This window comes from Amblyomma mixtum, chromosome 4, assembly GCF_055824585.1.
Source record: "Amblyomma mixtum isolate Tamu chromosome 4, ASM5582458v1, whole genome shotgun sequence".
Classification (NCBI taxonomy): Eukaryota; Metazoa; Arthropoda; class Arachnida; order Ixodida; family Ixodidae; genus Amblyomma; species Amblyomma mixtum.
The window spans coordinates 33,856,457-33,879,097 of NC_143015.1; the positions used below are offsets into that span (position 1 = coordinate 33,856,457).

Sequence of the window (22,641 nt, forward strand, 5' to 3'; positions counted from 1 at the left end):
AGGGGCCGGTAGCGCCGGCGCTCCTCCTTGTAGTAATCGGTGATTTGTTTGAATGTAAGGGCCAGATTGTCTGATTGGGAGTACCCTTCCAAGGACAGGGAGATAGCCCGGGGAGAGAGTGCGCGGGCGGCCTGATCGGCCTGTTCGTTTCCCTGGAGTCCCTAGTGACCGGGGGCCCAAATCAGGTTGTGTGGAGTTGGATCTTCGCATCGACAGCTCTATTCCAGTATGCGCCAGGCAAGCGGGGGAGCCCAGCCCAACTCGTAGTTCCGACAGGCCCCTCGCGAGTCGGTGATGATGTGTTTTGACTTGGGATTCGTGAGAGCCAGAGCAATGGCAATCTCCTCCGCGTGTGTTGCGTTGTAGGCTTTGAAAGTGAGCCCGTTAACTGTGTTTGTGTTGTGTACGACTGCGGCCGTGTACCACCCCCCGTGGTGTGGGCCGGCAACGTCTACGTAATACACGTGTTCTTGGTTACCATAGTATCGCGCCAACGCTTCCGCGCTCGCCTGGCGACGACCGCTATGGTCTTCTCTGGACATGTTGCGGGGAAGGGGTCGGACCCGGAGGGCGCGTCTCCAGGGTTCTGGCACTCTCTCCCTTTCCTCGGGTTCTTTAACGTGCACTGACATCGCACAGCACACAGGCTTCTAGAATTTCGCCTTTATCGAAATTCAGCCGCTGCGTCCGGGATCGAACCCGCGTCTTTCGGGTCAGCAGCCGAGCGCCGTAATCACTGAGCCACCGCGGAGGGGCTGATGACGACGTAATTACAAATTACTAATTTGTGACTAATTTCTTATTTATGACTAAATACTAAATAACTGCTAATTAATGGCGCTTAACCTTCGCCTTTTGGACTGGAACGCTCCAGCGTGTTGTAACGCTGCCAGGCAGTCCACGGAACGCCACCACCCGTTCGGCGCGATGCCCTGCCCTTTCAACGCGACGCTTTTTGAGGAAAGGAAATTACGCAGTAATTCTCTGTCATCTCTGTGGACACCCGAACCGCACCGTACAAGAAGAGAGGAACGCCACCACCCGTTCGGCGCGATGGCTTGCCCTTTGAACGCAACGCTTTTTGAGGAAAGGAAATAGCGCAGTAGTTCTCTGTCATCTCCGTGGACACCCGAACCGCACCGTACACGAAGGGAGGAACGCCACCACCCGTTCGGCGCGATGCCTTGCCCTTTGAACGCAACGCTTTTTGAGGGTGGATGGATGGAAAACTTTATTAAACAAGTTAGTTTGGACCGTACAAGGTCTCAGGGCCACCGCAGAGCCCTCACATTACGCGCGTGTGTCCAGGCCACGTAGGGCCATGGCACTGGCACCCCGGTTCACACAGCTAAGTTGCGCGTCCGGGTCCTGCGACGCAAGGAGGGCCTCCCATTCCTCCCATGAACCGATGGCGGGCTGTCCCTGCGGGGGAGGATCGGCAGGGCAGCCGAAGAGGATGTGGTCCAGGGTGGCGTGCGGTTCTCCGCAGAGAGTGCACTCTGGGGAAACATGGCGGAAGTAGGATAGAAGCTGAGGGGTAGGAAGAGTTCGGGTCTGGAGTCGCCTCCAGAGGATTTGTTGGGAGTGGGATAGGCGGGGGTGGGGAGCGGGATAGAGCCGACGGGCAAGGCGTGCTTGTTGAGTTAGTTCTGAGAACGTGTGTGCCCGCTCCCTCGAGAAATCCCGGCTGGGGTCGCCATTTGCCCGGCAAATAAGTCCTCGGGCTATGTTATCGGCGGCCTCATTTCCGGGATTGCCAGAGGATAGGAAATTCTGTGTCTTCTCGGTGGACGCCAGAACCACACCGTACAGGAAGGGAGGAAGTGGGAGTGAAAGAAGAAAGAGAAAGAGGGGCGTAATGAAGAAACTGAAAATTGTATTTGTGGAAAGGAAATGATGCAGTAACTGTCTCGCATATCTCGGTGGACACCCGTCAAAGCGCGGACACATCTGTCGACACGGACGCAGATACGGCTGCCGACACGGACGGTGACACGGCTGCCGACAAGGATTGCTAACGACAGCATGAGGCATTAAAGGCTTTCGCCTTAAAATTGTATTTGAGGAAAGGAAATTATGCAGTAACTGTCTTGCATATCTCGATGGACACCCGTCAAAACGCGAACACATCTGTCGACACGGATGCAGACACGGCTGCCGACACGGACGGAGACACGGCTGTCGACACGGACGGAGATACGGCTGCCGACACGGATTGCTAACGACAGCATGAGGCATTAAGGGCTTTCGCCTTAAAAGCGCAGTGCAGGCCGCTGGATTATTATATCACACAAAGGCACGGACAGAATTTCACTCAGTAACAACAGCGGCAAGAACAATCAGAATGAATGAATGAAAAACTTTATTGTACTATAAGGGTTCTTTCTCGAAGCATAGGTGGAGCCCTCATTCCAGAGCCCCAGAGGCCTTTGCAGTCTTGCGAGCCCTGTCCATCAGTCTGTCCTCGCTTCGGCGAGCGCGGCTTCGGGCGCTTATCTGATTTTTTCAGCAGCGTCCGCTCCGGCGGACGCAGTTGTTGCTGCGGCGCGCGTCTTTTTTTGCCTTTTTCTCTTTCCTCTGATCTCTTACCTCTCCTCTATCTGCACGTGGCAGCGGTGGTGGCTTGGCTAGAGCCAGTAGCAGGCCCGTGCAATTTCCTTTTCATCCTTCTCTCAGTCACAACAACAACTGCTTGGGCTGCTCTTCAGGCTTCGAGCTGGACAGCGCAGCCTCCCACTGCTCCGGTGTTTATCGGCGCTGCCTGCATTTTCTGACAGGCCCATGTAACGTGGTAAAGCGTTGGATGTTCACCGCATAGCGGGCATTTGTTGTCATATGTGGTAGGATAGATTTTGCTCAGTAAACTGAGATTGGAGTATGTATTAGTCTGCAGTTGTCGCCAGGCAACCGACTGCCTTCTACTAAGGTCTTTGTGGGGAGGAGGGTAGGTCCTCCGGAGGGCTCATTGGTGTTCTAAGATGGCTCCATACCGTCTAGTGACTGCGTCCAGTTCCCCTTCTGTGCGCGCCTCCCGGTTGGCGTATGCTCGTGCGTTGGCGTCCGCACATTGGTTCCCTTTGACAGCCTCATGGCCTGGTGTCCACGTGATGAAGCATCTCGTAAAGGTTATTGTCCTCGCCTTGAGTATGTGAATGGCTGCAGTGGATATGCGTCCACTGCTGTACCTTTTGAACGCCTCTTGCGAGTCTGTAATGAGGTGTGCATGGGACTCATCACTCTGCTGGGTCACGGCGAGTGCAATTGCTGCTGCTGCTTCCTCAGCCTCGAGGATGTTGTTGGTTTTTATCGAAGCGTAGTTGATTTCCCTGAGCTGGTGATCCACCACGCTGGCTACCGAGCCGTGTCGGTAGCCAGCGTAGTATGTTGTTGCGTCAATGTATAATACCTCTTTGCCCCTGCGAAGCTTCTTTTGTGGAATTTGGATCTTGCCTTTCTTCTCGCCTGATGTATATCTGGATGCATGTTTTTTGGAATTGGACTGATCTCAATGATCCTCCTGATTTCATTTGGAACGCTCGCTGTGCTATTTATTTCTTTCAAAGCGTCCCTCATGCCCAGCGACCGCAGCGTGTTTCTGCCTGTTTCGGACAGCATCAGTCTTGTTTTCTGAGCAAGAAGGTGGGCCTCGATATGTTCTTATACTGTGTTGTTTATGCCAAGTTTAAGGAATTTCTGCGTCGAAGTGTTGACCGGCAGTCCGAGAGCGCACTTGTATGCTTGTCTAAGAATTGCCTCTAACTGCTCCTTTTCTTGCTCGAGCGGTGTATGGTAGGGGACGTCGTCTAAGATCCTACTGACTACGAGGGCCTGTACTATCCTATATGTGTCTTCCTCCTTCATACCTCTTCTTCTGTTGGAAGTTCTTGCAATCATCCTGGTGATCTGTGCTGTGGTATTTGCTAGCTGTCTGATCATGTGATTAATACAACGGTTGCTTTGGATCAACATGCCGCGGATCCTAATTTTCGATACTTCCGGAACCTTCGTTTCCCCTATGTAGAAATCTATGGAGTTTTACAGATCATACCCTTTTCTGTAGACTCTGAGCACCTCAGATTTTTCAGGGGAGCATGCAAGTCCACAGTGTGGGGCGTATGCGTTGACCGTGTCTGCTGCTCGCTGAAGAAGCTCTTGTTTTTCTCCTAAGGATCCCCTTGTCACCCAGAGTGTGATATCGTCTGCTTAGATGGCATGCCTGATTCCTTCAATTTCTTCGAGCGCCCTTGCTAAACCAATCATTGCAATGTTAAAAAGCATAGGTGATAGCACAGAGCCTTGCGGTGTTCCTTTTTCGGGGGTGTTGAAGGTGTCAGTCCTGATGCCTCCAATTCCAATGGTAGCGGTTCTGTTAGTCAGAAAGGCTTTCACATAGTGGAATATTCTCTGCCCGTAACCCAGTTTGCTGAGCCCCTCCAGCACAGCCCTGTGACTGACGTTGTCGAAGGCCGCTTTAAGATCGAGAGCGAACAAGATGTTTTCTCCATATTTTGGGACGGTAGTCAGCACCTCCTCCTTGATCGGCAGGAGAACGTCTTGTGTTGATAGGTATTTTCGAAATCCAAACATTGTGTGCGGCATGAGTTTGTTGTCCTCAAGGTGGGTCTGCAACCTGTGATGCACAACTCTCTCGTACACTTTTCCCAAGCATGATGTTAAGGAAATGGGTCTAAGATTTTCCAGGTTTGGAGTCTTTCCGGACTTCGGAATCATTACTATTTCCGCATGTCGCCAGTCGTCCGGGAGGGTCCCTTGTTCCCAGTGCTTATTGACGAATTCTGTGAATATTTTCAATTGTCATCCAGATTCCTTATCATGGCATTGGTGATGCCATCCTTCCCTGGTGTTCTGTTCTTTGTGGAGGACATCACAGCGTGTCTGACTTCTTCTATGGTAAGGGGTTCGTCCAGAGCGGGATTCGCTTCGCCCGTGTATGCCAAGCTGCTGTCGGCGTGTGTTGCATTGCCGATATAACGCTGCTTGATGTCCTGTAGCATTTCCTCGTCAGTGCCTTGGAACTGGTGCGCGACCCTTTGGGTCGTCTAACGTGTTTCGGATTTTGTCGTGGTTGAGTCTATGAGAGCCCTTAGCAAGGCCCATGTCTTGGCCCAACCTTGAGTCCCCTGCAGTTTGCTGCATTTTTGGTTCCAGTCGCGCCTCGAGAGCTCCGTCGCATATTATTCGGCTTGTCTGGTGACCTCAGCGATCTTACGCTTGAGCCGCCTATTATGCTTTTGCCTTCTCCACCATTTTTGTAGGCCCCGTCTGGCGTCCCACAGATGTAAGAGATGTTTGTCCACCTCGGGTGTGTTGGTAGTGAGGGCGACCTTTCGGGTTAGTTTTTGCCAGTCTGTCTTGATTCTTGCGACCCAGCCTTTTATGTCGGTGATCGTAGCGTCATCAGACTGTGCCCTGGATTTCCTATAGGTTTCCCAGTTTCTCGGTCTAGGCTGGCCGTGTTTTCTCCTGATCAGGAGGGTTTCTATATAGATGCGCAAGATGCAGTGATGCACAACTCTCTCGTACACTTTTCTCAAGCATGCTGTTCACGAAATGGGTCTACGATTTTCTAGGTTTGGAGTTTTTCCGGACTTAGGAATCATTACTATTTCCGTATGTCGCCAGTCGTCCGGAAGGGTCCCCTGTTCCCAGTGCTTATTGAAGAATTCCGGGAATCTTTTGATTGGATTGTCATCCAGATTACTTATCATGGCATTGGCGATGCCATCCTTCCCTAGTGTTGTGTTCTTTGTGGAGGACATCACAGCGTGTCTGACTTTTTCTATGGTGAGGGGTTCGTCGTCCAGAGCGGGATTCGCTTCGCCCGTGTATGCCAAGCTGCTGTCGGCATGTGTTGCATTGCCGATATAACGCTGCTTGATGTCCTGTAGCATTTCCTCGTCAGTGCCTTGGAACTGGTGCGCGACCCTTTGGGTCGTCTAACGTGTTTCGGATTTTGTCGTGGTTGAGTCTATGAGAGCCCTTAGCAAGGCCCATGTCTTGGCCCAACCTTGAGTCCCCTGCAGTTTGCTGCATTTTTGGTTCCAGTCGCGCCTCGAGAGCTCCGTCGCATATTATTCGGCTTGTCTGGTGACCTCAGCGATCTTACGCTTGAGCCGCCTATTATGCTTTTGCCTTCTCCACCATTTTTGTAGGCCCCGTCTGGCGTCCCACAGATGTAAGAGATGTTTGTCCACCTCGGGTGTGTTGGTAGTGAGGGCGACCTTTCGGGTTAGTTTTTGCCAGTATGTCTTGATTCTTGCGACCCAGCCTTTTATGTCGGTGATCGCAGCGTCTTCAGACTGTGCCCTGGATTTCCTATAGGCTTCCCAGTTTGTCAGTCTAGCCTGGCCGTGTTGTCTCCTAATCAGGAGGGTTTCTATATGGATGCGCAAGATGCAGTGGTCACTGCCTAGAGTTTCGCCGTCGTTTTCCCATCTTGCGTGCCTTACCCCTCTGACAAATGATAAGTCTAGATACGAATCTCGGTTGATGGTGTTCCCCTCTCGCGTAGGTTGGGTGTGGTCAGTGATGAGGGTGAGCCTTCTACGATCAGATTCCCTGGCTAGATCCCTGCCTTTCTGGGTTTCCCGAACGTAGCCCCAGCTTTTATGCCAGGCATTAAAGTCCCCCAGGATAACGATAACGTTATTTCCTGCTGCTTCTTCTGCCTTGCCAGCAGGTAGCTGAAATTGGCTTTCCTCTGGCTTGGCGGGGTGTACACGTTAAGTAGGAAGGTGCTTTATTGGCTTCCCTTTTGGAAAATAATTTCTATAAGGACGTGGCCAATGTCCGTACCGTCGATGTCGTGTCTGATTGCGGTGACTGCTTTCGCAACCAGCGCGGCGACCTTGCTTTGCCCCTGCCCCTCGTAGACGTAGTACCCCGCGAGAGTGAGTGAGCAGCCAGTTTCCTGTAGGCCGATAATGTCTGGCGGAGAGGTGCAATTTGTGATGTGTTGTTTAAGAAGACCCTGCTTTCGGCGGATCCCACGGCAGTTCCACTGCCATATTTCAAGGGTTTCCAACTTCACCAAACGTTTACGGTTGCTCGCCATACTGAGATGGCCTGTTATAGGGTTTTCCTCTGCATTTCATGGCTGTGAATTCTACTAGACGGCATCTATCCTTGCGCGTCTCGTATTTGTTACATGCGTCTGGTACGTTCCTTTATTAGAGACACACTGAGGGATACATGGGTAAGTTACAGGAGAGGAGGCTGTGCTCTCGGCGCATGCGCTGCAGCTGGGATCTCTGGCGGTGCGTTCTTGCGGTGCTGAATCCGAAACTCGCGCACTCCACACTTCAAACCGAAACTCAAGAACACCACACATCCCTTCCCACTCAGACTGAGTCACCACCGATCTTCGTAACGGTCCGGGGGATGACGACACCTTGGCGGCCTCTGTGGTGGTCCTTGCAGAGTATCACCGGATGGGAGTGGCCCAGTTGTGCCGTGGTCATCTGGAGCACTTCTTGTGGGCCCCCTTTGCTGATCGTAGGTCTGGCAGTCCGGGAGAAATAGCGGGAGCAGCGAAGACCGGAGATGACTGCTTGACGGCTCTGCTGTAGAAGTGTCGTCGTGAGTCGCCTGCTCCCTCGTAGTGTGAATGTCATTCCTGTGTCTTCGCACGACGCCTCTGTCCGTGCTGATCAGCCAAGACCGACGACCGACCTTCTTCAGGATGGTTCCTTTCATCCACGACGGGTCGCCTGTGAAGTTCTTGACGTAAACCATCTGATTTCTGCGAATGCGCTGATCGTCATCCGTTTCCTCCTTCGTTAACTGGGAGTTTGTAGGCTTCAGGAATCTCAATGCGGTCGGAATTTCGCGACCATACATCATCATAGCGGGCGTTTGCTTTGTGCCGGCATGCACTGTTGTGTGCTGCTTTAGGAGAAATCGAGACAATTGACAGGTGACAGGGCTGTCTTTTTCTCTTGTGAGCGGTTGCTTTAGTTCGAAAACCATGCGTTCCACTTGACCGTTCGTGGCAGGATGATATGGAGCGCTTGTGACATGTTTCACTCCGTTTCGTTTGAAAAATTCTTCTCTTTCCGCTGAAACGAAAGACGGCCCTTTGTCGGTAACTACTTTTCTTGGTACACCGAAAGCTGCAAAAAGGTTTCTGCACTCCTTGATTACGTGCTTCGACTGGATGCTTTTGAAGTGTGGAGTGCGCGAGTTTCCGTTTCAGCACCGCAAGAACCCAACGCCAGAGATCCCAGCGGCAGCGCATGCGCCGAGAGCACAGCCTCCTCTCCTGTAACTTACCCATGTATCCCTCAGTGTGTCTCCAATAAAGGAACGTACCAGACGCATGTAACACTGGCGACGAGGATGGGATTTGCCACGAAGTAAAATCCAAGGCGTTGCATCCATGATGTCCAGGACTTCCCCGAGAAAGGCTCGATGGAGGCTTGCAAGGATGCCATCGCCAGTTGACTCCACCCGTTTCTTCAGTGGGTTTTCGCTTCCCTCGTCGCCAGTGTTACATGCGTCTGGTACGTTCCTTTATTGGAGACACACTGAGGGATACATGGGTAAGTTACAGGAGAGGAGGCTGTGCTCTCCGCGCATGCGCTGCCGCTGGGATCTCTGGCGGTGGGTTCTTGCGGTGCTGAAACCGAAACTCGCGCACTCCACACTTCAAACCGAAACTCACGAACACCACAGTCTTGGATGTTCGAGATGAGGCTGCTAAGATTAGCCAGTGCGTTGTTAACAGCAACCATGGCAGTTGTAAATTCCTGGCGCCCTATAGTTGTCGCCTGATCTTCGTCTGTTTGCGGGTTTGTGTTGTTCTGCCTTGTTCTTTGGGCCTTTAGTTCGTCTATCAGATCGTTTAGTTTCTGTCTGAGCTCGGCGTTTTCTGCCCTGAGCGTCTGAATTATTTGTCTTAGCTCTCGAAATTCCTCGTTAGGTTCCCCATTAGCGTTGTTAGCTATCACTGTTTAGGTGTGTTAGTGTTTTTGGAGCAGTGGGAGAGGTAGGGAAAAGATGCTCTTTCCAGCTCACCCTGGTTGCTTCCTCTTTTTTTGGAGTGGTCTTCTCTGCTGCTGCTTCTTTTTGGTTTCCGGATCCTCCCGGGTCCGGGACGCCGATCTCGACTTTGATCGTGATCTCGATGCCGATATGGACTTGAATATCTAACTGGAGTCCTCGCTGAACCAGCGTTTACGGGTCCGGCCGCGTCCGCCGTTATCTCCGCCGCCTGGTTCCTCTTTTTCTCGTCCGTGGTCTCGGTTTCCTCAGGCGTTCCTTGCACTCTTTTGCCCCTGTAGAATGCGCTTCCGTGCATAGCACACACCTGTGCTCGCAGGAGTGTCCGTCCTCGATCACTGGCTCGGTGCATTTAGAGCAGACGACGACGGCAGGTGTCGGGCATACGTCCGCCCTATGTCCGGCCTTTAAGCATGTATAGCAAACTTGCCGCCATGATCGATAGAGAGAGCAACGTATCGTACCGCCGTAATAGTAGACGTAGCGCGGAACGATCTTTCCCTCGAAGGTAATGACCGCGCTTTGGGATTTGCCAAGCATTCTTGCATAAAGTATTTTGACTCCTTGGGTACGTACCTGAAGATGTGATAGTACTTCAGTTGGCGGGGTCCCGGCGTCCACTCCATGAATGACACCTTTGCACGAATTGTCCGGCGCGGCCACGTAAGCCGTCACTGCATAGTTGTTTGCACCAAAGTGTAGACTCGAGATACACTTCACAGCACTGGCAGTCTCCATGCTTGGCGTACTGAGTATAGCGATGTTGGATCCGTTCCGCAGCCGTATAAGGAAGCTGCCTTTGTTGCAGATGTCTGGTTTTGCGCATGATTCGGTTATAGCCCGGGCCATCTGATGCGTGCTCAGTTCGCTGATGTTGAGTCCATTCTTAGGTCTAAGGATGACTTTGAAGTTTTTTGGCAAAGGAGGTAGCTTCTCTCGCCGAACTGAATTCCACTGCAGTTTGGGTTGGCTCAGCGCTGAATTGTCCGCCGCGTCTGTCCCGGCCTCCGGAACGGCAATCAGTCTTGAGTTCTGGTATTTGGCAGTGAACCATCCCCCGTTGTCGATTGTTCTCTTCTGCGAGAGGTCGGTAGCGTTGTCGGTAGCGTTGTCGTCGCTTTGAAGATTCTCTTTTAGCGGTGTCGCGGCTCCGGCCGACGCCACCGCGTAAGCGTCCGCCATCCTCACGGGTGCGGCGTGAGCTGTAGCAACGTTCCTTCAGGCCGACGGCCCGACGCCGCCTAGGCTTAGCTCGGCGTTCTCCGCCTTGGATTTTCAAACGGACAGGAAATGGCGAAATCTGGACTTACGGATGTATAGCGGGTATCCACGGTTTTCGTTTGATCAATAAAAAGCGATGGAGTACTTCATTTTCTACTGTGTTGATGTTTGCCGGGTGAAATTAGGCGTCGAGGCAGGAGCACTTCCGAAAGGCGTTCTCTTCGTCTGGCCCCTTAGCGGCGTCCCAAAATTTCTCCATTTACTTTATTGATTTTTCCAATAGTGCACACCTTTTATGTGGTTCCAGCAAGGAGGGCGCAAGCGTAGGAAAAAATGTTCATATCTTTAATCAGTGCAAGTACAATGATTACAATGGCTGTATGTAGGTGCACATATTATCACCGATAAACGGTTGAAGCGCACAGTTTAATTAGACGTGCTGTGCGTGCAAGACAGCGGGGAGCTCGAGCGAAGAAGATGACAGTCTTCCAGCCTCCCGAATGCCCAAGACATAGCAAGTCCTGGATGGATTCGTACTGCGGCAATATCCTATATATAACGCTAAAACTAAAAACCTAATTACTTATCTAATCAATATATTAACTATTCCTGACTATATTTTTATATGATGATTTAATCTCACGACACACGTGTTCACGGCAAACGCCACCAGATAGAAAAAGATATTACACCATTCTACCTAGCTCCAGATTAACCTCATATATCACACTCCTCAAAAAGGGCACACATTTTTTTTTAAATGAACAAGGCTATGTACTTGTCATGTACCCATTTCGTTTCGCAATACTACAGCCCGAGGTTTCCTGCCACCATAAGGTACCATCATAAACCAGAGTGAGGTTATGCACACTGCAGCACAAATATATCTATAACACTGCTCTCCTTTGAGATATATACCATCGATGCCACGAAATAGATATGACGCCTTCCGTTCACAGTGAACCATAGTGCTCCCTAATGGGAACCGCCCTCTGGACTTTCTTCGAGAACCTTTCCCGGTTCCCTGCTGTTGAATTTTTCAGCAGTGTACTGATGACAAGGTTACAGCGCACAGTATACTCTTCCACAATTCAAGCTGTGATTGAAGCGTACTCTCTTATTACACACCTTTGACAACCTGCTGTATTCAGTGAGTGGAGCGGTTCAGTACTCCGAAAATACAGAAAAGCTGCAGTCATATCAGTGAATGCTAGTTGAAAATACTGCAGGAATCAATGCCTCTCTCTCTTCTCCTTACAACAACATACTCACACATCTAAGCGCGCGAAATTTTCCCCACCTGTCATCTACTCTTTGTGTATAATATCCGATAAAACCGTACATGTTCTATGTATGCCGTCTTCTTCGTTTCCTATCTCCTACAGGGTTCATTTCTGATTCCCTTTGCCAGTCCTTACCTCCTCAACCAAGAACGCGTATCTTTTGCCGCAACTTTTAGTCTTTATATGATCCTTGAGTAGTGTCTGCTGTCGCTCTTTAATTTTGTTTCGTCAACCCCGGCAACAGCCGCCTCACATAGCATGAAACTCCACTTAGGCCAGCTGTTCCTTGTGCTCCAAACCCTGGGCATCTTTATCAGAATCATTTATTTGTGTTTAAATAAAGTGGCCGAGTGACTTGGGTGTTCCGCTACTGATCCCAAGGTCGCAGTTTCGATTTCAATCCCGGCGGCCGTATTTATCTGCAGCCAAAATCTTCAAGGAAGAGCACCACTGTGTAACATGAAGTTAGCTGGTAGCTTTCGAGGTATTTTTAGTTAATGATGCATTATGTAAAGAATATGAGAGCGACATGCATTATAGTATATAGTTATTGAGCACCATAGCCAGCCTTTACTATATATTCGTTCTCGATTACCGCTGCGATAAATGCACCGTTCCACGTGCGCCTCTACTTGGGCGCCACGCTTTTAGGAGATGTCGCAAACGGACGGTGCAACATTCCGGCGCCCCCACCTCACATTGCTTCATTAAACGGTAGCCCTTCTTCGGATGGTTCCCGGGGCTGCCAACATCCGGTTGCTCGTTTGTCGCTATTGACGTACCTACCTCCCTCCCCGATAACTTCCTTCTCTTCCTCACACAGTAACCACCCTGCAATTATACATTCGTCCGCTCCCGCCATACTCCCATTATTTCCAGTAACCGCCGTCCGGGTGGCTCCTGTGGCAACCCTTCTGCAAGACAGTAGCAGGGGCTTGTGGGTGTTTCATGCTAAGGAAATCGCGTTAAGTAGTACCGAAAGACGTGATCTTACCCCTTCCACGGTTCTACGACAGCCGGGATTCTGTTGCGGATGTTTCCGCTCTCAATATACCCGCGTTCTTCCATGGTAACCTTCCTTCAAGTAGTACCCGTGGCAACGAACGCATCGGTTACGCCGACTACTGCTACTACTGCTACTACTACTACTACTACTACTACTACTACTACTAATACTATTACTACTACTGCTAGTACTACTGCTACTACTACTACTACTACTAATACTACTACTATTAGTACTACTACTACTACTGCTAGTACTACTGCTACTACTACTACTACTACTAGGACTACTACTACTACTACTACCACGACTACTACTACTACTACTACTACTACTACTACTGCCGCTACTACTACTACTACTAATGATACTGCTACTGCTACTACTACTACTACTACGACTGCGACTACGACTACTATAATACTAATAATACTACTCCTGCTACTGCTACTGCTACTGCTACTACTACTACTATGACTACGACTTCTACTACTACTACTATTACTACTGCTACTATTACTACTGCTACTAGTACTGCTACTACGACTACCACTACGACTTCTACTACTACTACCATTACTACTACTACTATTACTACTGCTACTACTACTGCTACTACGACTACGACTACGACTACTGCTACTACTACTATTATGACTACTACTACTACGACTACTACTACTACTACTACTACTACTACTACTACTACTACTACTACTACTACTACTACTGCACTGGCGGAAAGTGCGCTTAACAACAGTCGGTGTCAAACGCTAGTGTGTTGTAAACTACCTGCGCATGTTTAAGAACATCGGGCGGTTTAAATTGCACCTGGTTGCTATCTGGATAACACTGTATTCTTTTATGAGTCCCAGTGAGCCCAGACAAAAAGCTTGGCACCGATCTGATTAGGTACCTTTCGTCTTCACTTCCTTCCTCTTACACAAACTAGCACCACAGCCTAAGTATTTAGTCAAGCATATACTCCTCCTCTTGGCCGTGTTCCTCAAAACCCATCAGAATTACTCGGAACGCCTCTACTACCTACATGCTCATATGCGCAGTGTACGCTATACGCACTCATGTAAACAGGGTACACTCATAAATACAGCGGCGCTCTTCAATGAAGGCCGAAATGAGGCTATGATTCTTCTACTGCGCAGACAAAAACAACGTACGACAAGAACTGCTGATGTAGACATCGGATGCATTGCGACACAATGCCTGTGGATGATATTGATACATGCATTCGAAGAGACAGAAGTACTGCATGCACTAGAAGAGTAAGAAGTTAGTTCTCTCTCGCGCGTGCGCTCGAACAACTGGGGGACCGCCGCAGGTTTTTCGTCTCTGCGCTGGTGTTCTTTTTGGCGTTGAAGGCTACAATATACTCACATCCAGACTGTCGACATTGCAACGCACCATTTGCACGGAGTCAGTGGCGAGTAATGTTGAAAGCAAGTCATTTTGCAATGACACACTGCCCATTCTTGACTTACAGGGAAAAAATAGCGCCAAACCGTGCACACCACAAGAAAGGAACGAGGACGAGACACAAGCCCTACTCACAGTTTTGAGTAGCGCTTGAGTCTCGTCCTCCTTCCTTTCTTGTGGTACGCATGGTTTGGCGCTATTTTTTCCCTCTAATTCAATTATGCACCAACTAGCCCAAAAAGATTTGTTAACACTACCTATTCTTCAGCATGTAACGTCATACAGGCTGTTTCACCTAAGATCTTACACAAATTTTTAAAATGGGGCTTTCGAGTTAGTAGAGCTCATTTTCGGCACATCGCTGGTAGTGGTGTGTTAAATTAGAACACAGCTAAGGTGCGCTAACCAGCAGCAAGGTTAACTAATACTGAAAAGTTAGCGTTTAACTAATCACTGTTAGACTCATTAATTATTGAGAGACGTGTAGCCAACCTCAAGTAATATCAAGTAATGCTGTTATCTCTGCGCTATGGTCCAACAAATTTTGGTTATTTCGAAGGTTACGTGCACTGGAGAGGTTGCTTTGCCTGCAAGCTTCTCCAAAGCGCATGTATTTTGGTGCGATGTAGCCAAAACTTGTACGGCCACAGCGCCCAGGGTAACCGCTTTTAAAAATTGCAACTATTACTTATATATCTCACGGCAGCCTAAACACCTAGGAATAATTAGAGATCCTAACTTTAGTAGTTATAAACTATTCATTATTACTCAACCATCCAACTAGTTAGCACTTCTCGTAGTCTGATGTGCTACAACGCTGACACTGCTCTGCAGAAAAAAGCGCGCATCCAACTAGAAAAACGCATTTTTCAAAATTGAGTTAAGTCTTCGGAGAAACGCCCGATGTATTTCTAGCCTTAACTCAAGGTAGAGAAGGCAGGTGCTTCTTGAATGTGAAGAAGGGATGGAGAGCCTCGGGGTTCTTGCCACACTTTCGTCACGATGATTTGTCGAAACGAAGACAAGTATTTTTCTCGAAACGTTGGAGAGCGCCCCGAGGTTTACCCCTCCACTGTAGTCTTAACCCAGGTTATTAGTGCGATGACCAAGAATCAACTCGACGGTAAATATAAAACTGGAAACGCACGTGAAGCACACGAAAGTGTACAGAAACACCGAAAATTCAAATATTTGGGATATTTCAACACCATCACTGTGTGTCATGGCTCCTGCTTCAACATCGCAGCTATCCCACTTGTTATAGTACGGACTCAATATTGTCTCGAATAATCTCTGCAGGAGTTAGTCGTAAGCCTTGGGGAAGGGATAGTCCTTTCTGATCGGAGTCGAAGCAAAAACGACATTCAACGCTTCTCGGGACTCGACGTATTGTATAGCCGCTGCCTGGGCTTCACAATACTCCAGGCCGCATAAAATGCACACAAAGCCAGGCGCATTGCTTGCGCATTTGAGGCAATCGCCGTGGTGTTCAGAAAGGAGAGTGATTCCTCCCTCTTTGCGCCTGAACGCTTCTCTCAACTTGACGTACCAAGTGTGTTCGCTGTATCCCCTTCTGCCTTCAACTTCACGGCGCCCGCAGCCCTGGTCATTGATGCAGAGCTTAATTTCTTTCTTGTCGAGCCCCATCTCAAGTTCCTCCAGCGTGTCGACGGGGTTCGGCGGAACCGCGACAGCCAGTCGTGATGTCAGTTCACTGCGGAAATAAACTGACACTGGCATAACGGCCAGCATCCATGCAGTCAAAGTTATGATACGCGCAAGCCTGCCTGGGTGCGATCTATATTCTGTGCAACTCGTCTCCAATGGTGACGAAGATGACAGGAAAGAAGCGATCAAAAACAGTGCCGTGTCCATAAGCGAGTCCGCTCGAAAAGCATGTGTGTAAAAGTAGTCAGCAAGATTCACTACCAGCCACACAGCGATCGTGGCAAAGATGAGAGTTAGAAAGGCCACCTCGGAATGTTTCAGGGCCTCGAAAAATGATATTTCCGGTCTTTTGTTCTCTTTCCAGACGTAAAAGGTCTGGTATGAGAACCGTAACGGACACGAAAGAAGAACGAAGTCTTAAATGTCTCCGTCCGTCTTAATGAGCGCCATGAAGATATCTGCGTCGCCATTCACGGGAGCAAAAATCGCTGAATCCCTGTCTCTGTACTTCTTAAACCGAAAAGATGCGTTTAGAGCTACAAGTGCCTCTCCTATTCCTTTAGACTCTGTGAACGCACAGCTCACATGCAGCGAACTTGCGCGTGCTTGTCGAGGCGCACAGGCGAATACGATGCGCTGTCCTGCGAACGCCGCCGCAAACGTCTTGCCTCGGCTGCTGTCCAGAAAGCCGTACATCTTGGACAATGCCGTCGCTCCATTCAATAGCAAGCAGACCTCTCCTGGCTTCTATGACAGAGCACTGATGCTGTCATATCGAAAGCCTAGCGTGGACAACACGGCGTTTCTAGGTTTTGACTTTGTGTCACCAACTGTTAACTCGATCCAGTCGGTAAGGTACACCCAAAAGGGATGCTTCCAGATGCGCTTAGCATATGCAGCCTGCCTTTCAAGAGAACTTAACAAATTAATTACTGTCCGCACGTTTTTATACGAGTTTTCCCGAAGCATCTTGTAAAAGGAAGGACTTGGAAAAGTCCATAGCATTGTCGTCTTCGGGACAACTCCTGATAAAGCGTGCTGGATATCTTTCTGGTCGTTACCGCAGGCTAGAAATACCAGTCTGTCGTGAAATAGCATCCAGTATTGCATCGAGGTTGAACAATGTTCAATCTTCCCTCCGAGCCATGATGGCGGTCTTACACCGGATGCAGGTCCCCGCTGCTAGCAAAGAGAATATGATGCGAAGAAGGGCACATCCAGTGAACATCGTTGAGCGGCAAAAGGTGCTAGCTGGAAAAAGCACTTTTCAGTCCCTGAGGGGCTCAGTCATGATATCTGCGCTCGAACGAAGAGAACAGCAGCCATTTCCCCGTCATCACAACGATGCGCCCACCGACACGCGCTACTGAACTCAAAATGCCTGTATTATTGCTTTGGGTGCAGTTAATATGCACCGCATCCATTCTGAAAAAAAAACAATGAATTGCGAAATGCAATTCATGCAGCTCTGACAGGTAGGCGCACAAAAAGACCGGAAAACAGAAGAAACGACATCAATGATTAGGGAAAAAAAGCGCGTGCAAGGAGACCTTGTTTTGTGTGGGCTCAGCTGACAAGAAAAGAAACCGTTGAATGAATTGCAACGAACTGGCTCTCAATTTTTATATTGGCTTATAAATTCCCAGTGTTCACAAGTGCGAATCGATGCGGTTGGAGGTACTAGAGTCGCTTGGCGCAATGCATGCCCTTTCAAATGTAGCTTTCCAGCGCAGAGTGGATCGATAGCGGGCGTCGTACGTGCCTTTCAAAGCACCATCAATTCTTGTGTTTGTTATCTGTCATAACATTGTTTTGAATGGTCTTCGTATACTCTGAAAACATCGAATTAAAGAGAAAAAGTTCTCGGCACGAAAAGTGTCACCCACGTGGAAGAAATTAGCCGCAGTATGCGCCAACCTATAATTATAAGTTTTTGTGGCATTGAACCGAAACTGTCACGTGGACGTCACCTTTTCACTAACTGACGGCAGGAACTCGATGACAATGAAGAAGTGGTTAAATACTCAGCGCTATATGTTTTTACAGAACTGTTCCAAAGTGCCATCGCTGACATCGCTGTTTCTTACGCGACGTAGCTGCCGCTAAGCCATCTGAATTGCATGCTACGCCTCTGGAAGCAAAGTTACCGGCTTTAATAATGTATGCCGGGAAATGCTTGTCATTGCATGCTGACGAATCTGGAGCTTTGGAGGCTTCAAATCAATCCGTCCGCTAATTGTATAATTGCGAAACAACTATTTCGATGGGTAAACCCCAAGCAAAATCTTGGAGTGTTTGGGAGTTCGCGAACGTCTTTCGGTATTTGTAGGTTTAAGACGTGCCAAATTATGCATATTTTTAGCGCAACCAGGAGAGGAACCCAAAGAACGACAGGCAAACAGAAGTACACTGTCTACATCACTGTGATCTTGAAATAAACGAGCAACGTCAGTGGAATTCTTTACCAGGAAGGGGTCTTTTACATCGAGGACATTCAAAACATTTAAAATGAGTTTACTAACACAGTGCTGCCACGAGCCACCTTCATTCACAATGGTGCAAAACGGAGTATCCAGTTTATGCGCCTTAACGGTAAAGAAATGACATGGCAGGCATTTTAGCGACAGTTGTGCTGAAATGCTCCATAAAGAAGTTCGTCTGAAGACTGAAGGAAGCAGTTCTCCGTTGCGAAGAACCGCTGTACATAGAGCAAAACAGAGCACGCAAATTTACCTAGAAATGCTGTCCCATGTCCATCATGAGAGGTTGTTTCGGTGTGAATATGGAAGAATGCTGTCGACAAAAATTTTCGGAACATTCGCTCAACTCCCTCTCAGCAAAGCTATCCCTTCGGCATAAGTGGAAGGCTGCCTGGTAGATTCCTCAAGATAGCGCTTCCCGGTCGAAACAGCAGTACTGTTCTCTTAATGCTACCGCTAGAACACACCGGCGCGACGGTGCAAACAGTTATTCTTCCCTACAATGCATTGACCATAGTTCAGTGGGAAAGCCACTCACTATTTCTTAGCTTACAAGGTATGATCAGTCAGAGAGAGAGCACTTTTCTTGTACTACCTAAACTGACAGGCTGTGGTGAAGAAACTGTAGGCGGCACTTAAGCTCCGCTTTAGCCCACGGAACAAAACAGTGGGCTGGCCTGGAAAACAAAGAACACTGATGTACTCTCTCTAACACTGGCTGCTAAGCGCCAAGCAGAAGAAATCTGTTGTCTCATGATTTCCTTTCTAACAAACACCAGCCGGCCTAAAATGCAGCACAGAAATTAAAATCTAAATATCTACGTTGATTCAGGCGTACAAACCACGATTTCTATACGCTGCCCAAGACAACCGCTCGACCAAAACGTCGCGCGAGGTTCATCCAATTATCTGCCACTATACAATGCAATAGCAATATCCCATTGGCTAACCAGTCACGTGATTTCGGTCTAATAAAACTCCTCGGGTTGCTGCTTAAAAGTGTTAACTGGCTCTTCACTTCATTGTCCGACACAAATCTGGCCCCCTTGAGCTGTTTCTTTTTTCAATTTTCCGAAGACGTGGAAATCGAAAAGTGACAGGTCCGGACTTTGGGGTGGTTGGTGCAGCGTTTCCCCACTTGAAGTTTGCCAGTTTTGAGTTAACCCCCATCAGTGATGTGGAGACGGCCATTGTCGTAGAGCAAGATGACCCCATACGTCAATTTTCCACGTCGCTTGTTCTTGATTGCGACACGCAGCAGATCCAGCATTCCACAATATCAGAAACGATTGATAGTCTCTCCAGGTCTAGCAAATTTGATCAGTAATGGCCCCTGACATTCGAAAAAAAATGTCAAAGCACCTTTCTTGCAGACAGAAACGTCAGCCTTTGTCATCTTTGTGGACAGTGAATTCGAATGTTACTACTGTAAGCTTTGCCGTCGTGCGTCACGCTCCTATGATTTGTCCACAGCCACAATTGCAGACAAGTCGTCTCCCTCGTTGTGATACCGGATTAATTGGGTCAAGGAAACGCGTAACCTTGGGCATCTGGGCATCTATTGCGCACACAACAGCCGATAAGCAATATGGTCATGAGTTATGGTGTGAACCGAACCTGGACTTTTTCTCCGTTCTTGTCTAATCAGATTAGCTATATCTTAGCAGCTAAGCTGGGGGTGACTGCAAGATGGCTTTGGCTCGATCTTGGATCGTCCTTGCAATCTTCATGTCCTTCTTTGAACCTGTGGCATCTTCACGTGTGTTTCCGATGTGCGCGCACCTTTTATCGCCTTATCTGGCGATCCTTCATAGCTTTGAGCTATCGCTATGTACACGTGCTCCTTCCTATCTTCCGGCCACTCGGCTGCTTATAAATACGTCCTACACTTTTGAATAAACGTTCATTCTTCTGGTTCTACTGGTTGTGCGGCTGCTTCCTTGGTTCGGCGTTCTGCGGGCACGCTATGGATATGCAACAGTGGCGACGAGGATGAACGCTGCCCATGCAGTGAAAGTCGACATTGGACAGGAACCCACAGAGAACCGAGAAACCAAGGCCAGCATGGCTCACCACCTTCCGGACTTCGAAGAAGGCAAAGATAAGTGGCAACCGTACCTTGTTAAAGTGGAAGCATACTTCGAAGCGAATGCGATTGAAGACGGGTCTAAGAAAAGAGCGTTGCTGGTTGCCGCGTTAAATACGCATACGATTCAAGTGCTGGAAGGAAAGGTTGCCCCGCGCAAACCAAATGCGTTGACGTATGCAGAAGTCGTCGAAGTACTAAGTGAGCACTACAGTCCGAAGAGACACGAAATCACCGAAAGCTTCAAGTTCTTCAGTCGTTGTCAAGCGGAGGGAGAGCCGATTAATGAATTCCTGGAAGAGATTCGCCGAATAGCTGACAATTACAATTTTGGCAGTGCTTTGGATTGCATGCTACGAGATCGCATTGTGTGTGGTATACGGTCAAGTGCCCTACAGAAGCAGCTACTGGCAAAGCAGGACTTAACGCTTCAAGACGCTGAGACGATGGTCCTTGCAGCTGAGGCTGCGGATAGTGGCGTGGAACGCATGTTTAGACCGACAACGACACCCGGTACAACAACACCCGTGTTAAAAGTACGGGCGTATCAGACGGGAATTCGGCCAGATGAGAGGAGGGCTGCTGAGCATCAAGAATGCGCAAGGTGTGGTAGTACAAAGCATAATGGCGCAGGTTGCTCCTGGTCTAACGCCCGTTGTTACCGCTGTGGACGACGTGGTCACCTCGCAAGGAAATGTCGAAGCCACGGCGCTCGGGGACAATGCACGGCAAGGACGGCGCAAACTAACGCCCTTTCAGGGACGGAAACCCCAGTAGAAGAGGAACACGATGCCGCCCACATTTGGACTTTGGTATCTCAACGAAAAAACTGTCTGGAACCACCGATCCGCCGAACATTTACCTGGGGAGGCGTGCAGCTTAGCATGGAAGTCGATACTGGGTCGCCCGTTTGTGTCATTCCGCGTCAGCTGTACGATAAGCATCGCGAGCAATGGCCGAAACTCAAACCGTCCAGCCTGAATTTATCGTCCTACACAGGACGCCTTCCCATAGTTGGGGAGCTTGCGCTCCAGGTTTGCCATAAAGGGGCGACAGTAAAGTGTGCGCTGACTGTGTTGGACTGTGCGGGACCAAGCCTCTGTGGTCGTGATTTAATCCAGCAGCTGAACAGCGCAGGCGTTCCAGTGGTTCGGTTTGTCGAGGACTCCGTGTCAACAAAAGAAGCAAGCGAAGCCAGCGTGAACAACATATTCCATGACTACCACGACGTGTTCTCCGAGGAACTGGGGCTTATCAAGGGTCCTCCAGCCAGCTTGCACCTGAAGGAAGGCGCCGTACCCAAGTTCTGTAAGGCCAGACCCATTCCATACGCGTTACGCGAGCGAGTGTCACTTGAACTAGACCCGTCTTCAATCGCATTCGCTTCGAAGTATGCTTCCACTTTAACAAGGTACGGTTGCCACTTATCTTTGCCTTCTTCGAAGTCCGGAAGGTGGTGAGCCATGCTGGCCTTGGTTTCTCGGTTCTCTGTGGGTTCCTGTTCAATGTCGACTTTCACTGCATGGGCAGCGTTCATCCTCGTCGCCACTGTTGCATATCCATAGCGTGCCCGCAGAACGCCGAACCAAGGAAGCAGCCGCACAACCAGTAGAACCAGAAGAATGAACGTTTATTCAAAAGTGTAGGACGTATTTATAAGCAGCCGAGTGGCCGGAAGATAGGAAGGAGCACGTGTACATAGCGATAGCTCAAAGCTATGAAGGATCGCCAGATAAGGCGATAAAAGGTGCGCGCACATCGGAAACACACGTGAAGATGCCACAGGTTCAAAGAAGGACATGAAGATTGCAAGGACGATCCAAGATCGAGCCAAAGCCATCTTGCAGTCACCCCCAGCTTAGCTGCTAAGATATAGCTAATCTGATTAGACAAGAACGGAGAAAAAGTCCAGGTTCGGTTCACACCATAACTCATGACCATATCGCTTATCGGCTGTTGTGTGCGCAATAGATGCCCAGATGCCCAAGGTTACGCGTTTCCTTGACCCAATTAATCCGGTATCACAATGAGGGAGACGACTTGTCTGCAATTGTGGCTGTGGACAAATCATAGGAGCGTGACGCACGACGGCAAAGCTTACAGTAGTAACATTCGAATTCACTGTCCACAAAGATGACAAAGGCTGACGTCTCTGTCTGCAAGAAAGGTGCTTTGACATTTTTTTTCGAATGTCAAGGGCCATTACTGATCAAATTTGCTAGACCTGGAGAGACTATCAATCGTTTCTGATATTGTGGAATGCTGGATCTGCTGCGTGTCGCAATCAAGAACAAGCGACGTGGAAAATTGACGTATGGGGTCATCTTGCTCTACGACAATGGCCGTCTCCACATCACTGATGGGGGTTAACTCAAAACTGGCAAAATTCAAGTGGGGAAACGCTGCACCAACCACCCCAAAGCCCGGACCTGTCACTTTTCG

At 49.2% G+C, this 22,641-nt stretch overlaps 1 protein-coding gene across 1 annotated transcript in view; it reads left to right on the plus strand.

Annotated features, from left to right (window-relative positions):
- Nucleotides 1-22,061, plus strand: part of LOC149346093 (uncharacterized) — an 80,701-nt gene extending 58,640 nt beyond the window's left edge. The window contains exons 3-4 of the mRNA XM_089541250.1: nucleotides 21,321-21,507; nucleotides 21,985-22,061. Coding sequence (XP_089397376.1) covers nucleotides 21,321-21,507; nucleotides 21,985-22,061 — 264 coding nt within the window. The remainder of the gene's footprint in view (nucleotides 1-21,320; nucleotides 21,508-21,984) is intronic.
- Nucleotides 22,062-22,641: the final 580 nt, after the last annotated feature.